The sequence below is a fragment of the Tenrec ecaudatus genome, chromosome 7 (assembly GCF_050624435.1).
Source record: "Tenrec ecaudatus isolate mTenEca1 chromosome 7, mTenEca1.hap1, whole genome shotgun sequence".
Taxonomy (NCBI): domain Eukaryota; kingdom Metazoa; phylum Chordata; class Mammalia; order Afrosoricida; family Tenrecidae; genus Tenrec; species Tenrec ecaudatus.
The window spans coordinates 54,616,424-54,643,986 of NC_134536.1; the positions used below are offsets into that span (position 1 = coordinate 54,616,424).

Sequence of the window (27,563 nt, forward strand, 5' to 3'; positions counted from 1 at the left end):
ATGCATAAACCACTAAACCATCACGGCTGCCTATGGCTACTAAGCATCCTTTAATCCGAGTATGACCTGGAGAGAGGGGTATGATCAATAGTGAGATTTGGAAATGGCTACTCTTTCAAGAAACAGCAATTAGAAAAAATAATAGAACAATGTGGAGGGCATAATGAGTTTGACATTTCCCCCTCCAATATATGAGAGTTTGCTGGTGAGCCGAGGGAAAGGAGAAACTGAAGAGGCAGCGGACAGAAAAATGATTGATGAGCAAGAACTTGCAAAGTGGGCATTCTTCAGAGATCGACATAAAAGAAATGCTAAGGATACCTCGAAAGAAAATATATGATAGTTAATATTATGCTTTTATTACATTAACATTACGACAGACACAAGGTCATGTTCTTAAAGGAAAAAGAAGGCGGTTTTTGCAAATTATCTGGGAAAGGGAATTAGAGGACGACTCTGAAATCCCCTTTCAATTCATAGGTCTTCAACTCCATGGCTTGGCCCTCCTCTTTGGGAATGTTGTGGAGGACAGTCTGCCACTGAATTAGCTATGTGCATTTTGCTATGATACCTTCAGTAGTAGATTTACAATAATAAAAATGTTTCATTTAGGTTATTTCAGCAGAAACAGTAGGGAATTCGGATTTTATGCATACATTTTTATATTTAAACATTACACTAAAACCAAGTTATTTTAGTTCTTATTGTTAGCAAAAGTCTAATTTAACCAAAAGATAACGCAATGTGGTGTTATCCAACTGGTCACTTCCTGATAATGACAATACTTTTTACAAGATTTGACAATACAGTATTACACTATAACAACAGTCCTATGTAAGGGCAGATTTGACTGTTTATTGATGTGTCTTACTTTGAATGGCCTCTTGTTCCAAGGCGTCGTGTCGTTAGGAGTGGAAATTTCTGGCGAATTGTCTAAAAGAAAACCAATTACTTTAGTTTTTGGAAGCACTGCCATTCTATTGCAGTCTGTTCATAATCAATTCTTCAGGAAAGTGAAGATGAAACTGTGGGTAAACATTAGTCTGGACAAATAATTCATACATAATGATAAACAATAAATCAAGAGCAGAGGCAAGCAAGTCCTTTTTGGGTTGGAGTATTTTGTTGCTCTTACCACATTTTAAAAAGTCAAATAGCTACAATACATGCACTGCTTGATTTTACTATCAAAGCAGTTATGGTAGCATGTGTACACTTGCTGACAAGATTAGAGTCTCTTTTTAGTAACTCTACCCAAAATTGCTTCTCAGGCCACCATCTGCCTTTCTGGATGGACACAATAGTATTATAACATTTTGGGGGGGTGGTATAGTTCTCTCTCTAAATTTGCTAAAAGTAAGATCTGCTTATAGAAGAAAAATGTCTTCTTTGTAAAAAAAGAAGTTTTAAACCCAGATTCTCAGATTCCTGCATGAGCTTCCAAGAATTCCAGGGAACACACATAATGCACGGGTCAGTTTCCTGGGGACTTGGTCTATCTACAGTTTTTATTAGAGTCTCAAGGTGTCTCATGACCCTCCAAACAATTGAGAATTACTGCCATAAAGTGTTCTCATAAAATGGTAATGATAACATGGTCATTAGAAGCTCAACCTCCTTAATTTCAACCTCCACTTTATAGAGTGAGTGAACTGAATTTTAAAGAGGTTCAGGCCTCTCACAAGGTCTCACAACATCTTAGTCTCAGTCCATGCGAGAAGTTTATCACCTGATGCCATGACCATGTCACAAATAAGACTTTTCAGTGTTTTCTTTTAAAGTGAAATCTGGGCTACAGCACTCTAGACGAGTCCCTCTGTGCACTCTAATGTGGATTTCCTGTGCCAGGAAATGGAATCCTTGAGACCTAAACTTCTACACCTTTTCTCGAATTTCCTAGGTTCTCAGATGACAAGAGTGTGACCAAGAATCTCAGAAGAAAAAGATTTCCCCAAGATTCTGTTTTTTGATTCTCAAATGAGATCAATATGTACACCTATAGTACTGTTAGCTCTATAGACTTCACTCCTAAACATGCAAGTTGGTTGTAAAAGCATGTTTTTAAACAAGAGAAATGTAATCAAGCTCATCATAAAATCGTGGGAGTTTGAAGTATAAAGATATACAGAGCGACATGAACATTTTAATAATGGTTTACATTGTAGATTTTTAAAATGTATTGAAAAACTCAAATACTTGGGCTGGCTAAAAAAAGATAATTACCAATTGCATTAGCAAGATACATGTTACTTCCATTAATTCGTTTCCTTACGCAATGAACTTGGCTTTAAGATCATATGAAAGCTTCTAATAGCCAGGATTCTAATATTCAAAACATGCAGCAGTTGTAAGCACAGCTCTTAAGAGACTTCATGTATTCTTGTGAACCAATATTCTGAGAGTCTCTAAAACAGCACGCAGATGGATTTGTTCCTACACTGTCTGCCGTGGGCTGTAGGCGAGCACAGCACTCTGTGTCACTTACCTTTCCAAAGGTGGCAGCACAGGCCGGCTCCAATTTCTCTTTCCTGCAGAAATCTAAATAGTGTGCATAAAGGATGCACCGCGGTAAGCAAACTCCTTCACACACAATATAATTTTCTTCAAGCCTACAAAAAAAGGCAAAAGGAAAAAAAAAGTGTAACCATTTTCCTATTGCTCCATCTTTTTCTCCTTTCATATCCATTTATTCACATGTTAAATACAAACTGTACAAAGGAGCTCATGAATGAACACCCTTTACCCCCAATATGACTCCAAATCACGCAAGTTAGGAAAGCAAGAATTCACAATTAGTTTTTACAAAACCAAGTTGCTGCTGAGTGTATCCCTATTTACGTGTTGTTACATGGAACTTCCTAACACAAGGTTTTTGGTTTTCTTTCTTCAAGAGATTGGCAAGATTTGCTTTCAAGGTGCCTGTGAGTGGGTTCAAACTGCCAAAGTCTGTTAGTAGTCAAGCTCTCAAGTGTTCGCACTACCCAAGACCACCTGAATTCACCATGGAGTGAATACTGACCCATAGCAAACCCCTGTGGGTTTCCGAGACTGTAACGGTTGATGAGGGAGAAATCCCAGTCTGTGTCCCATGGAGTTGCTGGTGGTTTTGAACTGCCAACCATGAGGATAGCAGTCCAAAGCATAACCACTACACCACCAGGGCTCCATGAATTTCTATCAGTGAAGTTAAAAACCACTTCTGTCTGGCGTATATTCCAAATATTGGGTCTCACATTTGTATACATCCTCATTCTTCACCACAGTTTGGTTTGTGATACAAAACTATGAATGATGAGATTAAAGATTCTGGTGTTTTTAAAGAACTCAACATCCCCAACACAAAAGGTCTACCAGGCTTCAGGTTGTCAAAGCCTTCCAAAGTCTTACTCTAATTCACTAACAAGTGCCTCACCCCAAGCCGTTGAGGAAGGTGCTGATGTATTCATTTTCAGGGTACATAAGAGAAACTCATTTTGGTTGTTTGTTTTTATTTTTCTCAGCTTTATTGGCATATAATTCACACATCATACAATTCAATAGTTTAACCACATCAAGAAGAACTGTACAATCAACACCATAATCAGTTGTACAGAATTCTCCTCATTCTTGTTTTTATCATTTTCAGTTCCCCAATTTCCCCCAAACTTCCATGCCATGGCCCCAGGACACCATTAATCCAGATACGATTTATATAGATTGACTTATCCTAGATTTCGTGTTTTGTAATGCTGCAATATACTGGTCTATTTATATCCCTTCACATGATATTGTGATCAATATCATAATTATTTAAAATCCTGTACATTTGAAACATACATGTAACTTTTCATAGATACCTCCGAATCATACATAGATAAATTCAACTGTTTGAGTATTATTATAGAAATTTTAAACATTTAAGGATAATCCCATTCCATTGTATCTCTGCCATTGCAATGAAGTGTTATTTATATAAATTCAATAAATATATATTGAAGTATTGCCAGTGTCTGAACAGTAATCCATCTAGAAATTATAATGTCTATATTATATTTACAATTTTCAGTAATTAAATTTGGCTGAGTAACTTAGAGTTTATATCAAGTAAATTGAAATAATTATATCAAGTAATTGAAATAAATACAGGGAAAATGCAATAGTCATAAAAAACAAGGTAGAATTCACAAGAATTTCTGTTCTAACATAGTCCCAATGTGTCTGAGATAAAAGCTAAAGTTGGTCTCTGAATAGTTAAAAATTAAAAATCTATTTTTATTTAGGAAAAATAAAAGAGAGAATGTAAACCTGAATTATCTAGTGTTTCAATATAAAAATTCAGTTTGCATACACAAAATCAAACACATAGTTGACAGGGAAAATTAACCAGTCAGATTCTCATTCTGATTTTCAGTTTAAATGTTTAACATCACAAAGATCACCTATTACTTTAAGGAATGCAAGAAAATTCCCATAATACCAATAATTCACTTTGTGAGTACTAAATAAATAAAATGCAAGTTTAGCAGGCCATGTAGAAAATTCATATCAAAATGACAAAAATTCATAGTTTCAAAAAGTATAAAAATCATGAAGAAACATTTGGCTATGTAAAAATGATATTTCAATGCTCATGACCCCTTACTTTTCACTTGTCTATTTTGATACTGTAGTATCCAATGTTGTAGGCATTGTCTTTGTCTGCAAAGTGCCAAACAATTCTATGCATAGATATAACTGTACCTGGGGTTATAGAGTTCTCTCTTTCATCTTAACATGCACATTTATAAAATAAAAACTCATTCAGTTTGAACTGAAAAAACTGAAGTGAAGAGTGATCATTTTAACCCCTCAATGACATCTAAAATAAAAACACTTTTATCCCAATTTCCCTTTGAAGAGTTGTGTCCTAAATATTCCAGATAGTCCCATTTATTTACTGTTCTCATGTATTGTTACTAGAAAGCATGCTATAAACTTTAACAGTTAAACTGTAGCTTTAAATTGCTATTTGGTTTATTTTTCAAATATCTAAAAAGATTGAATTATAACATTCCTAAAATGTTATTATCTACATTATAATCAAAATAAAATTTACTATTTTTTAGATATTATTTTTCTACTATATTTTCTAAGGTTTAGAGCTAAGGTTATATATTTTCTACATAAGCAGATACAACTAAGCTATAAATAAGCAGTAAGCAAACAATATTTTTCATTGTTTGTTTATCATTTGAAATTTAAGAGGAAATAAATATACTTCTTTTTCTTCATATACAGTAGAAGCTTAATATTATATTTTAAAATCCTTATTGCATTTGGATCCATATTTAACAATGTTCTCTCTACAGAGAAAGCGTTTTCATACATTCTTTTCTCCAGACTTTGCCACAAAAATCCAATTTGTGAAATTTTATGATAATGAATCATATATGGCATGTACTGGAAAATAGTTGAACATTAATTTTGTTAACAGTGATGCTTTATCTGATTTTTTAAAAAGTCTTCTACTTCATTCATTTTACAACCACACTTTTTAATTTGCCCTCTTATAATAAAGGCAGTATTAAAGTAAAAATCAACCCTCCCCCAAAGTTTAAAAAAACAAACATGTTTTATAAACACACGAGCTGCCAAATAACAAATACAAGGACCACGTTAAGCAAAAAACAAAAACAAAAAAGTTATGGCAAAAGCATTGCTTCGGTTTAAAGAAATGGTGGCTTTAGCTAATGATGAGTAATGTCATCTTTTTTTTATTTGTGTTTCATATCATTTGACGAATTGGTAGAAACTGTCCTTATACCAAATATTCATCAAGAGGGGGCTGGCGGGGGAAGGCTGAATAATTCTCAGTATTCTTTCAAACTTCCAGAAGGTTTGAGAGAGGAGCAAATTGTGCAAAGTCCCTGGCTTTGCAGCGTCCACAGGTGCCACCCTGTGCAGTTCGGCGCGGGACTTACCACTGCAGGGTCAGCTGCGTCTGCCGCTTCTTGTCCTTCATGATCTGCGCGACGCTCTTCTTCGGGGAGACGTGCGGGTCGGCCGCCTGGCTTCTGCCCTCCTGGCTGTCCGCATCTTCCTCCCCCGAGGAGAAGCTCCCGTTGCTTCCACGCATTTCTGATGGGTCCGTGGAAAGGATGACAAAGAAAAGCACACAATAAAATCCATTCAGCAACCTCGGCGTCCGAACTGACCTTGGCGTCCGACGCGGTGGCCCAGGAGTGTGGCGGCAGATGCGCCGCGTCACCTGCAGGTCACCGCCGCAGGTGGACCGGCGTTTTCCCGGGAAACAAAGATCGATCGAGGCGAACATCCTCCGCGGGCGCCCCCGGGCGTGCGGCCCGTTGGGACTGGCCGCCCAGGTCGGGGCCCCGCGCGGCGCTTACCTGAATTCCCCGCGCCCGGCGGACCAGGGTCTCCCCGCGCCCCGCCGGCCCGCCGGCCCCCCGACGGCGCCTCGGCCGCCCGGGATGCGCTCTGGGCGCGGTGGGCGCGCGCGCCCTGGCCCCGGAGTTGGGCGCAGCTCTCCGGGCCCGCGGGGGAGCCCTGGGGCGACGGCTGAGCCTGCAGGAAGGAGGCTGGCAGCTCGGGCACCTTGGCCATCCTCCTGGCCGCCAGACACCGCTGGGCCGGAGCCGGCTGCCCCGAGGCCGAGCCCCAGCCCGAGCCGGGGCGGGGCGGGGCCGGCCGGGGCGGGGCTGGGGACCCGGTGGCCCCGGGAGCGGGAAGGAGGACGGGCGCTGGGCAGCCGGGGGCGTCTGGGAGCTGGAACACCCGGGGCGACTCCCGCTCCCAGCGTCGCGGGCGGGTGTGGGCTAAGGCGGGACCGCCTTCTCTCTACCTGGCTGCCCCCCTGGCAGAAGGGACTACCTTTCCTTACCTGGGCCCCCGTCACGCCGCGGAGCAATGGAGTTCCCCACTCTTCTCTTGCCTCCGCCTTCTTTCCCTTTTTGCAATAGGCCCCAGGCTACTTTGGGCTCAGAACCCCTCACTCTCCTTCCTGTGCATTTGCCCCCAGCTCGCCTTTCCAGTGAGGGAAATGGGGCACCCGGAGTGTTGGTTTCTTTTACTGGATACTCTTAACCAGTGCCTCCACACTGGGTGCCCGACTATAGGTGAATGTTGGCTACCATGGGGAGGTTTGTTTTATTCCCAAAATAATCTCAGGGGCGGCTGAGGCCTCTTTTCCGGGGGCCTTGAGGTCAAACCTATTGCGTCACCATGTGTCCAGACTACCTGGCTCCAAGGGGCAGTTTGTTCTTAGGAAGAATGGGCCAGAGCTCTGAGCCTTGTGCCCCCCCTAAGGGAATGGGGCCCACGGCCTGAAGTATAAAATCTGTGCGCTCAGGTTTACACTCTGCTCTGATTTAAACACATGGTGCCACAAATATTTTTGCAATGAAAAATGAAATCGTCCTACAGTTCCAATGTAGCAAACCAGAGTAAAATGGGAAATGACAACTCACACTCCCTTTAAGAGGCAACAGCGGACAGAGACTTGAATTCCTGTTAACTGACTGCCCCCAAAATCTCTTCCATCTTGTTCCAGGACAGGTCAGCATTCTGCTTTGATTCACAGGGCCTCGTTGTAACCACTTTATCATTCTCTTGGAAGAAATCACCCTTGAGCGTGTACTTGTATTTAATATTAAACTAGATCCTACTGAAAGTTTATCTAGGAGAACCAAATGGGACCCAAGGTAGTGAGTAGCTGAGGGTGACTTTCTGGGAGGGATAATACAGTGTAAGAAACCAAAATTACAGGGGCAGCTCAATCCCACTCCCCATGATTTAGCAGCAGTCATTGGAAAAGGCATCGCATCTGTCATCAGTTTCCTTGTCCAGTTGTTTTCCCTCTGGCGAGGCACGCGCTCGCACACACACACACTGGACTTGGTGGCTCTCCCCACCCTCGGACAGCTTTACATGAAGATGCCTTCTCCCCAGCCCTCTGCAGTCTTGAAGCTGTCCATAGGCTTGTCTCTAAAATACAGAATGTTCGCAAAGTGTAGAATGTTCCCCCGCTAATGGCAGCCCTGGTCACCTGGGATTTCTTTCTTTCTTTTATTATTTTCTACAAACACCAGTCTCTTGATCGCCACCTAAGTTGAACTTGCATGTGTACACACACGCCTGTATGTCTAAGTTATACGGATACTAAGTGTGTATCTGACCATTATCCAACTGCATCGATCAATGGAAGAGCAAACAAGATCATATATATTATCCTTAAGTGAATTCTTTTACCTTAATTTTAAGTAACCATGCTCTGACTATAGTGACATATAAATTCTTTGTATTTCTGCTCAGAAACAGAATGTGAATGGAGCTGTAACAAGTTAAATATATATGCATATGAGTATAAATATATATAGCAACTAAAACAATTTTCAGCATAAACTAGACCAGAAAAACGGTCACTTCACTGATGAATTCTTCCAAATGGTGAAAAGAAGTGTTGTAATCCTTCTCAAATGGATGGGATACACTGGAAGCAGGGCTGGAGTGTTGGGGGAGGGGTGTGGTGGGGACTGGCGCTGTCATAATCTCAGCCTGCCACCTGTGATGGTGTTATAGTGAATCTGGATAGTGTAGCGAAACAACTGTGACTAACAAGTCATAAGGTATGTGATAAGTAAATGTGGGGACTGTTCTCTTAAAATAGGAGGTCTTCCTTTTTATGTACCTTTTTGTTCTGTGTGAAAAACATTAGCAGGCAGTTCGGCAGGAAACCAAGTAAAGAGGACCTGATTGAATTGATTCCCTTTTAAGACACAAAGCACAATGCTACCTGAAAGGGGAGATTCTTGGAAGTTCCTAAATGGTTGCATGTTCATGACTAAAGGCACCTCATTAAAAGGAGAGGAAGCACTGCGGTGTCAAGTCCCTGTGAACTCTTCATTATGCCACTCTGCATTTAGACTTTGGGTGTCTAAATTCCTTCTCTCCAAGAGACTAAAAATACATTAAAATAGGAGCTAGCCATCAAAGACTCTTTAGGCGCTCTGCCAAGCACCCTTTGAATGCTTTGCACCTTTTCTAAGCACCCCACTTTTCACCTCTTTCTTCTTTTGTGTCTAGTAACTAGCCGCTCCCCCTCCCCCACCCCCCATCTGAGAGTCTCTGAGACTTCTTGGCGGTGGCAATCGGAAGTGTGGCTTCTACTCCAGGTGGGATCAAGTGAAGCCATCCCCTGTTGTGCCATTGCTAAAATCTCACTTGGTTTCTTTCTCCTGGGAACATCCACTTCAAAAGCCAACCTTGCACATGAATACATCATTTAGCTTCCTCTAACATGAGGTTGCAGGGTTGATGTCAGAAGTAAATAAGGGAGAAAATCTATTGTAGGCGCTGGAATAGAGTCAAACCTCAAAAAGTCACTAATATTTTTATTCCAACTCTTCAAATCCCTCTCAACTGGTCTCCAACAGAACAATTGCGAGGCTGGTGCCAGACCAGGCACTGTTCCGTTCTGTTGTCATAGGGTCCCAGTGGGTCAGAACACACTGTTCTTGGGATCCGTCTTATCGGAAGCGATCAGCGATTGCTACTGTGAAGTGTTCTACTATATAAGTTCGTGTTTTCCCTCAATTTCTTTGTCTGCCCACTAAATTCATGTTGCTAATAGAAGTTCTTCATATTCTGCCTGCAATTGATAGTTTTCATGTTGTTGCTGCTTTCAAATAAAAGTGAGGCCAGGTTTCACACCTGAAACAAACCCCAAAATATGTGAAGCAAACGCTGACATATATAAGGGAAAACAAACAAACTCTCAATATTCTACTTTTAACAATGGATAAAAGATTAGGCAGAAGATCGGCTAGAAAACAGAACACTAACAGAGCCTAAACAGTACACACTAACTAGATATACTAGACATCTATAAAGTTCTCCACTTGTGTTAATTTTATCTAAAAACTCTCCCATCCATTGAGTCAATTCTGAGTCACGACGATCCTTCCAGACAGGGTAGAATTGCCCCTGTAGGGGGTTGAGACTCTTTAACTGTTCATGTGAGTATGAAGTTTCCCTCTTTCTCCCGATGACTTATCGGGACCTTCTGTAGTAAATAACTGCAAGTGAAAACAACCATTCTGGGGGGTATTGGCAAGGCCATACTCCCTCTGAAAGGGCCCAGAAGATGTTCTGGATTTTTCCTAGCGTCTGGTGCTTCCCAGCAGTGCTTGGAATTCCGTTCACTGTAGCTCCATGCCTCCAATTCCGCCCTTGTCTTCACATGCCCATCTTACTTTTGTGTGAGAGCCACGACTCTTTTTAAAATAACATGAATCATTTGGTTTAAAGTCCATCCCAATTCAAGACATCCTCACTTTGGCTAATTGCCTCTTCAAAGATCCTGTTTCCAAATAGTCATACTTGGAAGTTCCAAGGGACTTTTCAGGAATGCTGTAAGGAAGCCAGGTGATCAGCTGGTCAGTGAAAAGCTGGCACTCGCAAGCACCAGCTGCTCTGAGAGAGAACGCGGTGGCACTCTCTTTCCATACATCTTAGAGCCTTGGACATGGTATGGTGCAGTGGTCTGTCTCCAGGGGGTCACTATGAGTCAGAAGGAACTTGTCAAGTTTCATTTTTAGTTTTATGCAACCCAGTGCACCACCATGCACATTCTTTTCCAGGGCCCATGGGATATTCTCTAGGGCAGACCATATTGTAGGCCATAAAGCAAGTCTCAAGCAACATCCGAAAAAAATCAAGTAACATATGTCCTCTAACCACGTGGAATGAAAATGGACACCGATATTGTAGAAAACTGTAAAATTCAAAAAGAAGTGAAAATTATTTATAAAACACATTCCCAGATAATCAATGAGTCAAAGAAGAAATCACAAGAGAAATTGGAAAAAGCATGGACATGAATGAAAATGAAATCACAGTTTACCAAAATTTACTAGATGATGATAGAGCTCCAATGAAATTTAGAACTGTAAATGCATGCATACATTAAGAAAAATGAGTGACATCTCAGTCAATAATCTGATCTTCCACTTTAAGAAACTAGAACACAAGAACCAACTAAACAGCAGAAAGAAAGTAAATAAGAAAAATTACAGCAGACACAGATTAAAAAGAATAGGAAAACAATAGATGAAATCAATTAAACCAAAAGTTGTCTTTTTGGAAGATCACAAAATTGAAAAATGTTCAGCTTGATAAAAGAGAAAAGAAAGCAGACATGTCTAAATAAAACAGGCTGGGTGAACAATCTGGAGGAGGAAACAACAGGACTGACATTTCCAGGGACAAGGGAGAGGGGGAGGTGCGGGGAAAGGTATTGGTGTTAACAAACCCAGGGACAAGGGAACAACAAGTGATCCAAATTGGTGGGGAGGAGGGTGTAGGAGGCCTAGTAGGGTGTGATCAAGGGCAATGGAACCCAGTGGAATTACTGAAACCCAAATGATAGCTGAGCATGATAGTGGAACAAGAGGAATGTAAACGGAAATAGAGGAAAGAGCTAGGCAGCAAAGGGCATTTATAGAGGTCTAAATAAAGGCATATACATATGTAAATATATTTCTATATGAGGATGTGGAAATAGATCTTTGTGCATATATGTATAGATTTAGTATTAAGGTATCAGATGGATATCGGGCCTCCACTCAAGTACCCCCTCAATGCAAGAATACTTTGTTCTATTAAACTGACATTCCATGATGCTCACCTTCCCAATACAATCACTGAAGACAAAGCGGGTGCATAAGCAAATGTAGTGAAGAAAGCTGATGGTGCTTGGCTATCAAAAGATATAGCGCCTGGGGTCTTAAGGGCTTGAAGGTAAACAAGCAGCCATCTAGCTCAGACGCAACAAAGTCCACATGGAAGCACACCAGCCTGTGTGATCACAAGGTGTCAAAGGGATCAGGTATCAGGCATCATCAGAATAAAAACAATCATATCATTCTGTATGAGGGGGAGTGAAGAGTGGATATCCAAAGCCCATCTGTAGGCAATTGGACACCCCTTTGCGGAAGGGTTGTGGGGAGGAGATGAGCCAGTCAGGATGCAGTGTAGCAACGATGAAACATGCAACATTTTTCTAGTTCCTAAATGTTCCCCTCCATCCCCCACTATAATGATCCAAATTCTACCTTACAAATCTGCCTAGACCAGGGTGGGGTGGAAAGGGGGAACCGATTACAAGGATCTACATATAACCTCCTCCCTTGGGGATGGACAACAGAAAAGTAGGGGAAGGGAGACGTCGGACAGTGCAAGATATGACTAAATAACAGTTTGTAAATTATCAAGGATTCATGAGGGAGAGGGAAGCGGGGAGGAAAGGGAAAAAATGAGCAGCTGATGCCAGGGGCTTAAGTGGCAAGCTAATCTTTTCAGAATGATGAAGGCAATGGATGTACAAATGTGCTTTACACAATAGTATGTATGGATTGTGATAAGAGTTGTATGAAGCCCTAATAAAATGATTTTTTTAAAAAGAGAGAGAAAAGAAAGGATACAGCTAAAATGAGGAATTAAAGATGGGCCATTATATCTGACCTTACAGAAATAAAAGAATTATAAAATAATACTATGAGCAATTTTATGCAAAAAGCTCGATAACCTATAAGAAATAGACAAATTCCTAGAAACACAAGCTATCCAAACTGACTTAAGGAATTCAAGAAGAAAGAAAACGTTTTGAAATTGATTGTGGAAGCATTGTAAAATACTGCTTGATGTGATTGAACTATGAATGTTACGATATCTGTAAGAGCTCCCAATAAAATGATTTTTAAAATCATTTTATTGAGGCTCATACAACTCTTGTCACAATACATACATCAATTGTGTAAAACACACTTATACATTTGTTGCCCTCATTCTCAAAATTCTCCTTCCGCTTGGGTTTCTGGAATCAGCTCCTCGTTTTCCTTTATTCCCCTCCCCCTCCCTCATGAACTCTTAATAATTTATAAATTATTATTCTATCTTATCGTACACTGCTCGGCGTCTCCCTTCACCCACTTTTCTGTTGCCCATCTCCCAGAGAGGAGGTTATATGTAGATCCCCGTGATCAGTTCCCCCTTTCTACCCCCACTTCCTTCCCGGTATCGCCACTCTCACCATTGGTCCTGAGGGGTTCGTCTGTCCTAGATTCCCTGTGTAAAAATGATTTTAAAAAAACAACAAAAAAACTGACTGAGGTAGTTTATTGTGCCAACCTGGCCAATAAACACATGTGGGGTTAATTGAAGGGCAGAGGGATAAATGGCTCAATGAGCCTCGCCTTTCATTCATTCATCCATTCATTCATTCTTTTGCTTTCTGATGGTGGGACCAGGGTGCAGTTGCCTTAGCCAGTTCCCTGCTTTAGCTGGCAAAGCTCACTTCCTGCAAGACATCCCCAAGGAAGCCACATGGACCTACCCCGATGCAGCCCTGGATGCTGGAACACTCATGTGGAGACCCCTGCCAGTGCTGAGATGCTTACACATTCACTGACTCAGTTTTCCTCCTGCAGGCGGCATCATTGTGTCTGTTTTTGTAAGATGGAGGAGGACTTTGTGGATTGGCGTTGGACATATGGGTTAATGTTGGACTTATGGGCTTGGGCAGCACTCGGTTGAGAGGTTTTCGATGTGCACTTAACCTTTACATAAAACTCTCTCTTATATTTGGGTTTCTGTGGATTTGTTTCTTTAAAGTACCCAGACTAACACACTGACTTAAGAGGAAATAGACAAAGTGACCAGATCTACAAAAAGGAAAAAAAAATTGAACTTGTAATTTTAACACAATTACTAAGGACGTTGGTGATGCAAACAGTTAAGTTCTCAGCTGTTGGCCCAAAGGTTGGTAGTTCTAAGCCATCCAGTAGCTCTGTGGGAGAAAGACCTGGAAATCTGCTATAAAGATGACAACCCAGAAAACCCTTGGGGCAGTTCTATTCTGTCACATGGGGTCACTCAGAGTTTAAATTAATACAGTCCCTGAGTGGTTCATGGATAAACCCTTCCTAGATGGACTCTGAGCTTGGTGTTGACAGGCACTTGTACATTGGGCCTTCACTTCTCTTATGGAGTCTATAAACCCAAGAGACATCGCTGTGACTGAGCTCCACCTTTTCAAGTCTGAAATTCAAGTGAAGAAATGCGCTGCTGGAAACACTCACAGGCTATGCCAAGAAATCTGAAAAACAACTACTTGGCCATCTGACTAAAAAGAGAAAATGTGTGTGTGTGTGTGTGTGTGTGTGTGTGTGTCCATTACAAAGAAAGGTGATCACTAGAATGCAGAAATTGATAATATGAATGCCACATGAAAATGAAATATTACTGATGAAAATGTTACACTGATTACTGCAGTGTGTTGACAGGAATGTGACACTAACTCTAGACAGATTCAGAAGAGGACATGGGATAAGTAATGGCATTGCTTATATCAAATAGGTCTTGACTGAAAACAGAGACTACCAGAAAGAATACCTGTGTTTCACTGGTTATGCAAAGACATTCAACTATGTGAATCATGGATTCTAGATAAAATTGCAAAAATGGGCACCCCAGAACACTTAGTTATGTGGAACCCATAAATAGATCAAGAGGTAGTTTTTATCTTTTATTTTAAGTTTAAAATCAGGAGTGGGTTCCTGATTGCTTCGTGCTTATATCCTTGAACCATACTTATTCAACCCATATGCTGAATAAATAGACCAAGAAATAATCATATAAAGAAGAACATAGACTAAAGATTGGAAACTCATTAACCTATGAGATGCAAAAATGACAGAGAACTTGAAGCACTTACTGATGAAGACCAAAGATTATAGCCTTCAGCATGGGTTACAACCTCAATGTAACCATTGAGAAACTAAACATGTTTTTTTTTGTTTTGTTTTATTTTCATGACAACAAAATCTTCACAACTGAAGCAATAAGCAACGTCATGACAAACCAAAAAAGACTGAAGTTGACAAGATTTCCTTTTACTTGGATCCACAAGCGCAGCTCATGGAACCAGCAGTCAGAAAATAACATGACATCTTGCATGAAGTAAATCTGCTGCAAAACGTTTCTTTCGGTGGTCAAGGAGCAAAGATGTCACTTTGGGGACCGAAGTGGGCCTGCAACAAGCATGATGTTTCCATTCTCATATGCATCCAAAACTTAGTGGATAGAGGAGACTGAGGGACAGGTGCACTCGAATTGTGGTGTTGGGAACGAACCTGGAAGATATCATGGGCTTCCAGAATGCGCCCATCTGCATTGGAAGAAGTACAGCCAGAATGCTCCTTGGAAGCAAGAATGGAGAGAGCCTTCATCTCGAGCACTTTGGACTAATATTCAGGGCCAGTGAGTCCTAGAGAAGGATTCCATGTTTGGTGACGTAGACAGTCAAGCAAAAAAGAGGAAAGTCATTACTACGCTAGACTGACACCAAGGCTCCAATAATGGGCTCAACCATTGTCGTTGCTGCTGGGTGCACCGAGGGGTTTCCAAGCCGTAGAGACCCTAAGCCTGCGCCATCCTCATATCTGCGCTTCTATTTGAGCCCCTTGTTGCAGCCACTGGGTCCACGGTCTTCTCCTTTTTGCTGCCCCTCTATTTTTCCAAGTCTGATGTCCTTCTCCAGGGCCTGGTCTCTCCTGAGAACATGTCCCACGTACACGTGATGAAGTCTTGTCACCCTTGCCTGGAAGGAGCGTTATGACTGTACTTCTTTCCAGACAGATGGGTTCTTTCCTTCATCCAGGTTCTTTCCTTCATCCACTTTGAATATTCGTCACCAGCACCACAATTCAAATGCATCGATTCTTCTTTGTCTTCTTTAGTCAAAGTCAAACTTTCATATGCATATGAGGTGATGGTGAGTAGGAACATTCTTACTCTTCAGCACTTTAAAGTGCAGCTGATTGACCAGTGCCTTTGACTGCTGCTTCAGTGAGCATTGACTGTGAACCCAACGAAGACAAAATCCTTGACAACTTGGATCTTTTCTCTGTTTATCAGGAGGTTGCCTATTGATTAAGTTGAGAGGATTTTTGTTTTCTTTGCATCGAGTCATAATCCACCCTGAAGGCTGCAGTCCATGATCTGCATCAGCAAGTGCTACAAGTCCTCCTCACTTTCTGCGAGGAAGGCGCGTCACCTGCCTATTGCAGGTTGCTATTAAGCCGTCTTCCAGCCCTGGTGCCACATCTTCTTCATATACCCAACTTCTCTGAGTATTTGCTCCTCGTACACATTCGATGAATATGGTGAGAGTACACAGCCATGATGCATGCCTTCCTGAGTGTCAACCCAGCATCATTCCCTTGTTCTGTTCACACAGCGGCATCTTAATCCGTACACAGGTTCCACATGTGCACAATTAAGTGTCCTGGATGTTCAGTTCTTCTCAAGATTATTTATAGTTTATGATCCACATAGTCAAATGCCTTTGCATAGTCTTTGAAACACAAGTATACATCTTTCTAGTATTCTCGCTTTCAGCCAAGATCCATCTGGTGTCAGAAATGGCACCCCTTATTCCACACCCTCTCTGAATCCAGCCTGCACCTCTGGCAGCTCCTAGTCAATGAACTGTTGCAACTGTACCTTGGCTCGAACACAAGACAGCATTATATTCTATTGTACATAGGCTATGGTGAGTGGGACTTAACTTGATAGTACTTAACAATTGCGACAAGTCTAGGCTAGCCTGATGGAAACAAGTCAGAGAATCAACCAAAAGCCAGAGCAAACTTCCGGATACCAGCCTGCATCCATTCTACAATAACCAACCTCCAGCTGGTCTGTAGGTGAGTAGAGTCTCAAGTAAGCCCCTGTGAAACGAAGCCCAGATGAGCACAGCCCAAATTGCTGACCCATCGACCTGTGTGCTAACAAAGTCATATTGGTTTAAGCCACTAGAATGCGGGGTGGTTGGTTATGTAGAAAACACTAATTAATTGAGTGATGAATTGGCTGTGACCCCGCGTTGTCGCAGTAATTGGTTGTAGTTTATTTGTGGAGGGTCACAAGGTAGAGCAATTTGGAAAGTACTGGACAATTTTTGTCTTTTGTTTGTTTTTATTTTTAGATGAGAAAAGACTCAAAGGAGAGGGATACTTAGAATAATGAAATTTACTTCAAAGAAGTCATGTAGTAAATGCAATAATATATTCAAAAATGCTAAGTAAAGGTCATTGTTACCCTATAAATGTGTATTATGTGTACTATATATTTTTTTCATGGAACACATACTCAATGACGATACACATAAGGACAAAAACAAGTTGGGTTTCTCTAAAAAACCCTCATAGCCATTGAGTCAATTCTGACTCATATTGACCCTATAACACAGGGTAGAACTGCCCCTGTGGGTTTCTGAGACTGCGACTATTTACAGGAATAGAAAGCCTCATCTTTCTCCAAAGGAGCAGCTGGTAGTTTCAAACTGCTGACCTTGAGGTTAGCGGTGCAAAATGTAACCACTACCCCTTCCAAACTCCTGGGCAACTCCCTAGAGTATAATTTTTCACCTACAACACCAGAGAATTCTGTAGCTACTTCTCCAAAATGATGTGTCTACACAGAGATAAAGTCTATGGATATGAAACCCAAAACATAGCTCACTGCTATCAAGCCAATTCTGACTGACAGCGACCCTGTAGAACAGAGTAGAACTCCTCCTGTCAGTTCCAAGGTCATAAGTCTTCACGTGAGCAGAAAGCCTCAGCCTTCTCTGGCACAATGCCCGGTGGTTTTGCACTGCTAAACTTGAGGTTGGCAGCCCAACTCATAATCCACCATGCCACCAGGGCCACAAAGAGAATTAGTGGGAACTCCAGTTTCTTCTCATTAATTAGACACTTTGGGGTCTGCACAAATACTTCTTATTTTTATAAGATTTTTCATTACTGGAAAATATGTACTGCATATTTAATGAAGTAACTCATGTAACATGCTACTGTGTTAAGCATGTAAACATAATATGAAATGACGACTATATTCTACAAGATGAAGGAAATAGACTGCTCATTGCTGTGTTGGTGATCATTTAGGAGAAAAAGCAAAAGAACACGACATGACATAAAGTTGTCCTCACTTTCTTATATCTAATAGCTAGCTCTAAATCTGTTTTTCCTCCCAGTATACTCCTCTATATCCTTGCCCAGTTATGAAATACATTCTGCAAATGGTTCCTTTACTTAGAATCACTATCCCATAAATATTTATAATTGTAGTTTTATTTTTCGCTCATCCTTCCAATTTTTTCATAGTTCATAAAATTGATATGTGAATGTGCTGATGATAATCACTTAGTTGTACATCACAATTTGACTAATAATCATTAGCAGTTTTAGTGAAACACATTGCTTTTTAATGTAATATTGAAATCAATAACTCTTTTCGGGGCTTGGGTAATTTCCTCAAAGCTGAACAAAATTAGTTGTGTTTATATCACTAGTTTTGTAAAATGTCGCCATGTCAAGTGGACAACTGTTCTTACTAACTGCAGGCTGTGGTTCTAAGACTGTGTGTACAACACATTCATTCCCCATCCTTTATTCTGTTTGAAAGCTTTGAGCTCAATACAACATCTTTACTGAAGCATTTATCAAATGGAGTCACTGAGTCAATGCTACTCTTTCCAACACATCTTGCTGTAAGGTACCAGGAGAGGATAAATAGCAATAAAATAATATATGAAGTAAATAAAGAATAAATCAAGTGAATAAGTGGTTAGTTATTTCTAATCCAAGGTTTAGAACAGTGCTTCTGAAAGTTAGACCATAAGCATCAAGATTACCAGGGGTCCTTGTGAAGGACATGAAGTGGAGTTTACCAATATAGTATCATATTTTGCCAAATGTCTCACATCAAAAAAAGAAAATGTAGTTTTTAGAGAAGTAAGGTAGAAGAATGTGTGCTAGCTTAAGTCAGAGTACAGAATCTTTGAGTCAAAATAAAAGATGCCTTCAGCAGAATGGCAATTTAGTCCCTGTCCCTTTGGAAGATCAATGTGGAAGAGAAAGCTAATGGAGAGGAGGGAAGAGGGAATAGCTGGTGGTGGAGCTGTGTACTCGGTCTCCTTGAAATGGACACACACACACACAACACACACAACACACACACACAACACACACAACACACACACAACACACACACAACACACACACACACAACACACAACACACACACAACACACAACACACACACAACACACACACACAACACACACACACACACACACAAAACACACACTTTGGGGTATATTCCCAAAAGTTCCTAGATAAATTCCATCTTCATTTTTATTCCATTTTTCCAGGAGCTTTTGAAGTCACCTCATCTATATAAACCTACTGTGATAAAATACATTTACACGTTGGACAGCTAACCGAAAACTCAGCAACTCAAACCCACTAGCTGTTCTGCTGGAGGAAGACAGAAAAACGGGGCTTTCTGCTGCCATACAGACTTAAGCCCTGGGAAACCCCAGTGGGCGGTACTACCCCGTCCTATAAGCTGGCTCTGAGTCACAATCGACTGGATGGCGGTGAATTTACGTGTTTATAGTTTTTGTTTGTGTTTTATCTTTACAAGGGCAAACTTCTATGTCTTTCTCTCACAAAGGAGCTGATCCACTGCAACCACCTAAATTTCCATTAGTAAGTTGAATTTAGCAAGACTGTATTTTCAGCATTCACTGGATATTTTAAAATACTGAAAAGTAAATCAGGAAAATGTTATCAAATTTTAGGAAAATGAAATAATGCACAATACTCAAAGTAAACTGTAATAACATTTATATTAACATGGAAAATAAATAATTGCATATGGTTACATATTTTATTTAGATGGATGCATTTTCATTTTGTTTGCTCACATTCCTAGAAACTTAATTCACTGATAAATAGGACAACACAAAATCAGACGTAAAATCATATTAAGTCTACTCATAGGTGAGCATTAATGTGAACTCAGATTCAGTTTCATGAAGTGAATAAATAGCTCTTCATCATGACAATATGGTCATTACAACTACTAATATATACCTTAAATCACACCAAAAGGGTGGCTGACTACCTGTTTCTAACCATGAGTTAATTCTAAAGAAGAATATGGGAGACATAAATGTCAATTGGTCCCTTCAAAGATATTGGGTAAATTAGCAAGGTCATTATATGACATGCTGGTTGCCCTATAAGGAAAATAAAACTAATGGAAATTTCTCCATCAAATACTCTATGGAATATCAGCAGCTTTCACTTAGTGTTAGAAGGAAGAAAATTGAGGAAGACCATAAAAAATTGAAATTGCAGTACTTCAGACGGGAAGTGATTAAAGTCAAAATAAGAATTTTAATAGAGTTGGGGTCATGGTGAAGATTGATTTCTCTTTTAATTCTGTTCCAGTATATTGATAATTATAAGCCTACAGAGAGAAAAGTAATTCCATGATGCCCAAAATAGGCATATATTCAAACTCCAATTATATCATCATCCACCTTAATGTGAATGCGCACAAACTGCCTAAGCTCGAACAATGAACACTCGTAAAAATTGTGGAATAGACAGTGAAATCGCATGCTAGATAATGAAGTTAAGCATTTAACATAAAAGTCAAGATTATATCAAAGGATTTTCATGTTCAGAGCCTTCCTGTATTTTACTAAGATGCATTGCATTAGAGTGCAGGATAGCTTGTCTTCTTCCTCCATTCAGAGTGGGGGCATTGAATGCTGTGTAAATAGGTCATATTTTAGAGGAGCCTGTGGGAAGGAGAGTCCATCTCTGTCAGTTCTTTGCAGTTACCTTTGTGAAGAGAGGGCACAGCCAAGCTTGCTGAGAAAACGGGCTGCCTGTTGTGATGCAGCAAAAGGGCTTCCTCTACACACACACCATGCATCCAGAGAGACCTGAACTCATTCTCCTGTTCCACGTGCTGGTGACAATAATGGAGAATAAGAGGAAAGGAAATGACGAAAATTAACTGTCTAAAATATTTGAATGCAAATTCAAGATGCACAGAAAATGCTCAAAATCAAAGAGAGGCTTATAATTTTGTGTAACTGGTAACGACACATAGTGGAATGGTAGCAATTCCATCCTATAACTGAGGTACAAGTGTGAACAAATAAATCCAAAGCATTGATAACTATCTAAATTATTCAAGTTATTTGAGTCATTGAGTCAGAATCAGCTCAGGGGTTGATTTTGAGAAATCTTTAATAATATATAGGACATGGATGATGTTGGTGGTCACTATTCATTATTTTTGTTGTTTGGTCTGAGATAGTCAAGGTTTATAGTGCCACCCTGGCAATAAACACATGTGGGGTTAATTGAGGGGTGGAGAGATAAATGGCTCGGTGAGCCTCACCTTTCCAGTTCTCGGGTCTCTTGCTTTCTGATGGTCAGATCAGGGTCAGCTGCCTTAGCCAGTTCCCTGTTTCAGCTGACAAGGCTCAGTTCCTGCAAGACATCACATAGACCTACCCTGATGCAGCCCTGGGTGCTGGTGCACCCATGTGGAGACCCCTGCCAGCACTGAGATGCTTACATGCTCGCTGATTTGGCTTTCCTCCTGCAATTGGTGTCATTGAGTGTGTTTTGTGAGATGGAAAAGGACTTTGAGGACTGTTGTTGGACATATGGGTTAATGTTGGACTTGTGGGCTTGGGCAGCACTGGGTTGGGATTCTTTCTGAATGTACACCTACCCTTTATAAAAAAAACTGTCTCTTATATGAGTTTCTGTGGATTCGTTTCTCTAATGTACCCAGACTCACACTAACTACTTCAGTTCTGGCTCATAGTCGCCTTCAGTATAACAGAGCAAAGTACCCTGCAGTCCTGCTTCATCCTCACAGCTGTTGCTACCTTTGACCTTGTGGTTACACTACTATGTCAATCCACTTCATTAAGGGGTTTCCTCTTTTTTGGTAATGTTTTACTTTACCACGCATGGTGACTTCTCTAGGGATAAGTCTTTCCTGATGACACATCCAAAGTGCATGCTTGCTTCTAAAAATAATTCTACCTGTCTTTTTTTCAAAAAATATTTGGTCCTTCCTATGGCAATCCATGGTATATTCAATATTTTTGGCCAATGCCATAATTAAAATGCACTTATTCTTCTATGGCATTTTTTATTCATTGCCTAGTTTCCCCTTTTCATATGAGGTGATTGAAAATACTATGGCTTGTGCCAATCCTGCTGAAGTGACATATTTACTCTTTAATACTTTAAAGAGGTCTTATGTAGCAGATTTTCCCAATGCAATACATTTCTTGACTGCTGTTTCCAAAGGTGCAAATTATGGATCCAAGTAAAGAGAAATACTTAATATTTTCAAAAGTATTGAAAATATTAAGTATTTTCAAAGAAAATATTAAGTATTTTCAAAGAAAATATTTCAAAATACTTAATATTTTCAATATGTTTAGCATGCTTCCTGGTTCGGTTATATACAGCCAAGCTTAACTTAGAGTACTCTGACTCCCCACATAGCTCTGACTTCTAAATTTGTGACAAGATATGATACTCACCTCCCCAACATGATCACTGAAGACAAAATGGGTGCATAAAAGGTGGTGAAGATAGCTGGCTCTTAAAAGATGTAGTGTCTGGGGCCTTAAAGGTTCAAAGTTAACCAAGCAGCTATCTAGCAGGGAAACAACAAAGCCCATGTGGAAGAAGCACACCAACCTGTGATATCATGAAGTGTGGACGGGAACAGGCATCAGAAGTTCAAAAACAAGCAATTAAATTGATGTGAAGAAGCATGGACAAAGTGGAGACCCAAAACTCACCTGTAAGATAATCGGATAGTCCCTCACAGAAGGGCCACATGGAAGGTATGATATATCAAGGGTGCAGTACAGGACTGTATTAAACACATAACTATCCTCTAGTTATTTAATATTTCTTTCCCCACTATTAAGATCTTGGTTTTTCCTCACTAACCTTTCTAGATGTGCATATGTACACTTGTACAATCAAGATCTTTCTGTGCACAAAATCCATGATGAATAAATCCCTCAAAAACAGTAATGTGAGTAATGATTCCCTGAAGGCATGGGAAGGGAGGTCGGGGAAGTGGGGTAGGGGAAATTGATCGCAATGATTAATGTATAACTCCACTGGAGGGGAACGAACAACAGAATATATTGGATAGTATAAGCTATGGCAATGATAATAATAATATATAATATATTAAGGGTCCTTGGGAGTAGTAGGACGGGGGAGGGAGGGATAAAAGGGAGCTGATATTAAAGAGTTCAAAAAGAAATAAAATGTATTGAAAATGATGATAACAATTGTACAATTATGCTTGATCTAATGGAACTATGGATTATAATAATATCTATAAGAGCTCCTAATAAAAATGTTTAAAAAGAAAGAAAGATGTACTAGATCTCTGTCTCTTACCTTCTTGGACCAGTGGTTCTCATTCTTATCAAACCACACTCCTAGACCTCTTTTCATTAAAAATATTGCTATCGATATTTGTAATAATTTTGTTACTACACTAAAAAGATTTTCCTAGATAAATACAATATATGTTTAATCAATGATCACTAGCCATAGCATAGAGGAAAATCATTTGAACCAATAATATTCATTTCAATAGGTACATAGTTGGACATGACAACATTGATTATAGAATTGGGCCAGTTACAAATATAGACTAATACTTAACTACTAGTGGCCCCATATATACTCGGGAGTAGAGAATGTAGCCCTATTAATTCAAGGTAAACTTGTAAATTCAAGTATTCACCATATGCTTTTGCGAGTACCTACCTCTTCTGCACCACACACATCCATGTGCAAGTCAGAAAAATATCCTTCCCTAGAGAATATTCTAGTTGAAAGTATGAATAGCTTAGTGGAAGTAGAAATAAATAAAGTATATGATATATTAAAATGACATGCAAGTGGAAAAAAGCCAAAATAGTACAAGTAGATAAGTGGAATGAAAAGGGTGAGTGGTGTTTATAAATGATAGCACTAAATAAGGTCATCAGAATAAGCCTTCCTGAGAGGCATCATTAAGAAGGTGATTTGGCGCAAATATTCAAAGTAGGAAAGTTAGCCAAGTGGTTATCTGGAAGATTAATATTTCAGTCAGAGGAAACTGTAGAAACTTAACCAAGAGCATACTGTGTGTGTTGCAGAAGAGTAGGAGGCCAGGGTGGCAGGAGGTGAGAAAGCTACTAATGTTTCTATTAGCAGGAAATGAAATTAGAGAAGTAACAAGAGCCAAACACTGCCACTATAAGAATTTTGTAGATAAAGATGGGTTAAATTTTACTATCTTATCATTTGATCTCTCTTTTGACCCATTTTAAAGTTGTTCTAGTTTTTAATGTTTTCTGTTTTCTTTTAGATTGAAGGTTTTCTCTGTTTTACTTTGTTATTATTATTTGTGTGGTGGTGGTGGTTTTTCATTGTTTTTTATATGTTTTTCTGCACATGAAATCCAGGATAGGCCAATCTCTAGAGACAGTAATTGGATTCATGGTTTCTTGGGGCATGGTGAAGGGGGTGTTGGAAGGAAATGGGGAGCTAATAACAAGAAGCGCAAGAAAGGAAAATGTTCTAAAATTGATTGTGATCATGCTTGGACAACTATTTTGAGATGACTGAACAATTGAAGTAGATGATATGTGGATTATGTGCCAATAAAACCGTTGAAAAGAAAAGCATACTAGGCGTTTGAGTACTTTGATTGCAGAGTTTCTGACACGGGAGTGATATGAACTGACTTCTATTTTGATGTTCTCCCTGGCTGCAGGGTATGCATGTAGTGGATTTGAATAATCATTATTATATTTTGCCTCTTGATTCTAGGAGTCAAAATTTCAGACCGAACCCAATCGTTCTGTTCTACATGGCACTCACTAAGCTGGTTCATCTTATTATTGAGCTAGAAGGAGGACCACTCTAAGCATCCAAGATGACTTCACTGGCCTTTCTAGAGTTTGAATGGGAGCATTATCAACTGGACCACCTCCACGCAATCTCTTCCCCGTGGCTCTTCCATGGCACGCTCCAAGAGAATGCTCCAAGAATCAGGAAAGGAGAACTACCCATTGGCTAAGAACTAGGCCCAGAAACGTGCAGTGCCACTTCTACAATATAGTGCCTACCACAATTCAAGGAAACAAACCCCAGACCCTCGCCTTTCAATTAAGAATTTATGGGTTTGATCAGCCACAAGAAAGCAGGCTGCTCAGTGGTTTGAGTACTACATGGTTTGGCCACAATGTTTGGTTACTTAGCAAAGGGTTGTTGATTTGAACTCACAAACCACTCCACAGAAGAAAAATGTGGGGAAAGATTAGCCACAGCCTCAGAAACACTCAAAGGCAGTTCTACACTGTCTTATAGAAGGTAATGAGTTCGAATCGACTCAATATCAATGGGTTAATCAACTGCAGTCCACACTCTGCTACAAATTGCTTATCATTACAGCCCTCCCACTTGTAAAACACTGAGCGTCTCATCAAAATTGCCAGTGTCTCATCACCTGTGGCACCAGTGTCGGGCAAAAGGCTCCAAATGGTCAGATCCTTTTCCAATCTTGGCCTTCCTCGACCTAGGAGATCTTTACGTAACATCTTTTAGGAACTTAAGGAACTTGCTTTGATAGCATTGTATTTTTTCAAGTAAATTCTATGAGACAAATACACGGGTGAGTAAAATGTATGCCTAGTACATCATAGAAGCAGGATGGTTTCTAAATTACATTCTCATAGACAACCTTTGCGACCATCAAGGACTTTACAGGTGTATTGTTGTGATAGAAAATAACAAGTCCTTGCCACAATACTCTTGGTCTTTTCCTAACCAATGTAGTTTTCAATTCCCCTAAAACTTCATAATAAGCCTCATTATTATCATGTGTCCTTCGAGAAATCTATCAAGAATGCTTCCTTAGAATCTCAAACAACAGCCAATAACATGCTGGGAGGACCTCTTTGCCTTGAGTTTAACTGGCCCAGCAGATCCCCTAGGAAGCCAGTTTTAACTGCACTTATTAAAATTGTTGTTGTTTTAAGATGCCCTTACGAGACTGAGAGAAGTGTATTGCTGAGAGAACATGTCTGCAATCGAGACACTGATCACAGAGACCATGCTTAAACGCGGTTTGTTTGGAATAAGCCCGCGCATTTATGAACTGGCCCCTTATAAGTAATACTTTTAACTTACTGTTACCTTTCAAATTTCACTTTTTAATCCTTTCTCTTAAACAAATCCAACCCTGGCAACTACGAGGCTTGGCTTTCAAGACCATTATCTCTGCTTCAAGTCAAGTTCGAAAAGTCTAGTCACAGACCAGTTTCATGCCTTTGCTTTTAGCTTCCTGAGAAGATTGGAGGCACAGTTCATGAAGCCCTGGATTGAGAACAAACTAGAGGCGAAGAGGTTGGTGTAATAATCTAGGCCTGAGATGAAGTGAACTCAAGACCCTGCTTTCTATTTAAATATTCGTTCATTTTCTTGTTTTGCATAGTGCTGAAAATTATTTCTTCCTTAGGTTGTATTGGCTCAACCAAACAATATTGTAGTACTGGTTGAGTCACTGTAATATAAGGCTCTTGGAAAGTTCTCTACCATCTAGAGAGTTCTCTGTATAATGACCCAGTAGTCATTATCATAGTATTATTTAATATCTGTTAAGCTAGGAAGTTCTATTTCTTTTTTCTAGCTGAAGAATATCGTTGTTTAGGGCTACCAGTAGGTGGAGATGTTGAATAATATTTTCCTTAAAATGTTGTAAGTTTTGTTCCTGACTCCCAAACCAAACATACAGGGAAAATCGGGTCTGTGAATAATCATCTGCCCTACTCTACTACATAATTTTTAAAGGAAAGCTTTTCCAAAAATAAAAGCAATAAGTATGAATGACTTTATAAAGATTTCAAAATTACTATAAAAATGATTTGTTTTCCTACTAGTGTCAGACAAGATAAAATTAAGTCAAAACACAGTAAGAGGGATAAAATGAAGAAATCCACACAATTCATACAACTCTTGTAAACATTTATGTGCACACCTAGTAGCATAGCTGGAAATATACACACCAAAAATAGGCATCATTTCAATGTGATGTTAACGAATCCACAATCGCAGGTTTTATTTTAAACATAATTTTTCCGTGTATAGCATTCACTACTACTGAGTCAGTGCCGACGCATAGAGAATCCCCTGTGGGATTCTGAGGCCTCAAGTGTTTACAGGAGTAGAAAGCCCAATCTTTCTCCTGCAGAGCTGCTGGTGATTTTGAACTACCAACCATGCAGATTATAGCCCAATGCGTAACCAGTAGGCCACCAGGGCTCCTATAACATACATACATAAAAGAAAACAAATGATACATACACCATTCAAGAATTTTCATATTCTGAATATAACACTATATACCCAACTTTCATCAAGAATTGGACTATCACCACTACCACCAGGAGCCTCCTGGACACCCCCTTCAAGTACAACTAGTACACAAGGGAAAACACTACTCTTAATTTAAATACGGGCTACTTTGATCTACTTTTAAGCTTGATCTATATGGAACCAGAGGAGCCCTGGTGGCATCGTGATGACGTGCTGCGCTGCTAAGAGACA

At 40.0% G+C, this 27,563-nt stretch overlaps 1 protein-coding gene across 1 annotated transcript in view; it reads right to left on the reverse strand.

The window, feature by feature from the left end:
- Positions 1 to 6,582, reverse strand: part of RFX6 (regulatory factor X6) — a 63,421-nt gene extending 56,839 nt beyond the window's left edge. Inside the window, exons 1-4 of the mRNA XM_075553960.1 lie at positions 6,366 to 6,582; positions 5,940 to 6,096; positions 2,486 to 2,609; positions 872 to 933 (exon numbers count right to left, since the gene is read on the reverse strand). Coding sequence (XP_075410075.1) covers positions 872 to 933; positions 2,486 to 2,609; positions 5,940 to 6,096; positions 6,366 to 6,582 — 560 coding nt within the window. The remainder of the gene's footprint in view (positions 1 to 871; positions 934 to 2,485; positions 2,610 to 5,939; positions 6,097 to 6,365) is intronic.
- Between the last annotated feature and the right edge of the window lie 20,981 nt (positions 6,583 to 27,563).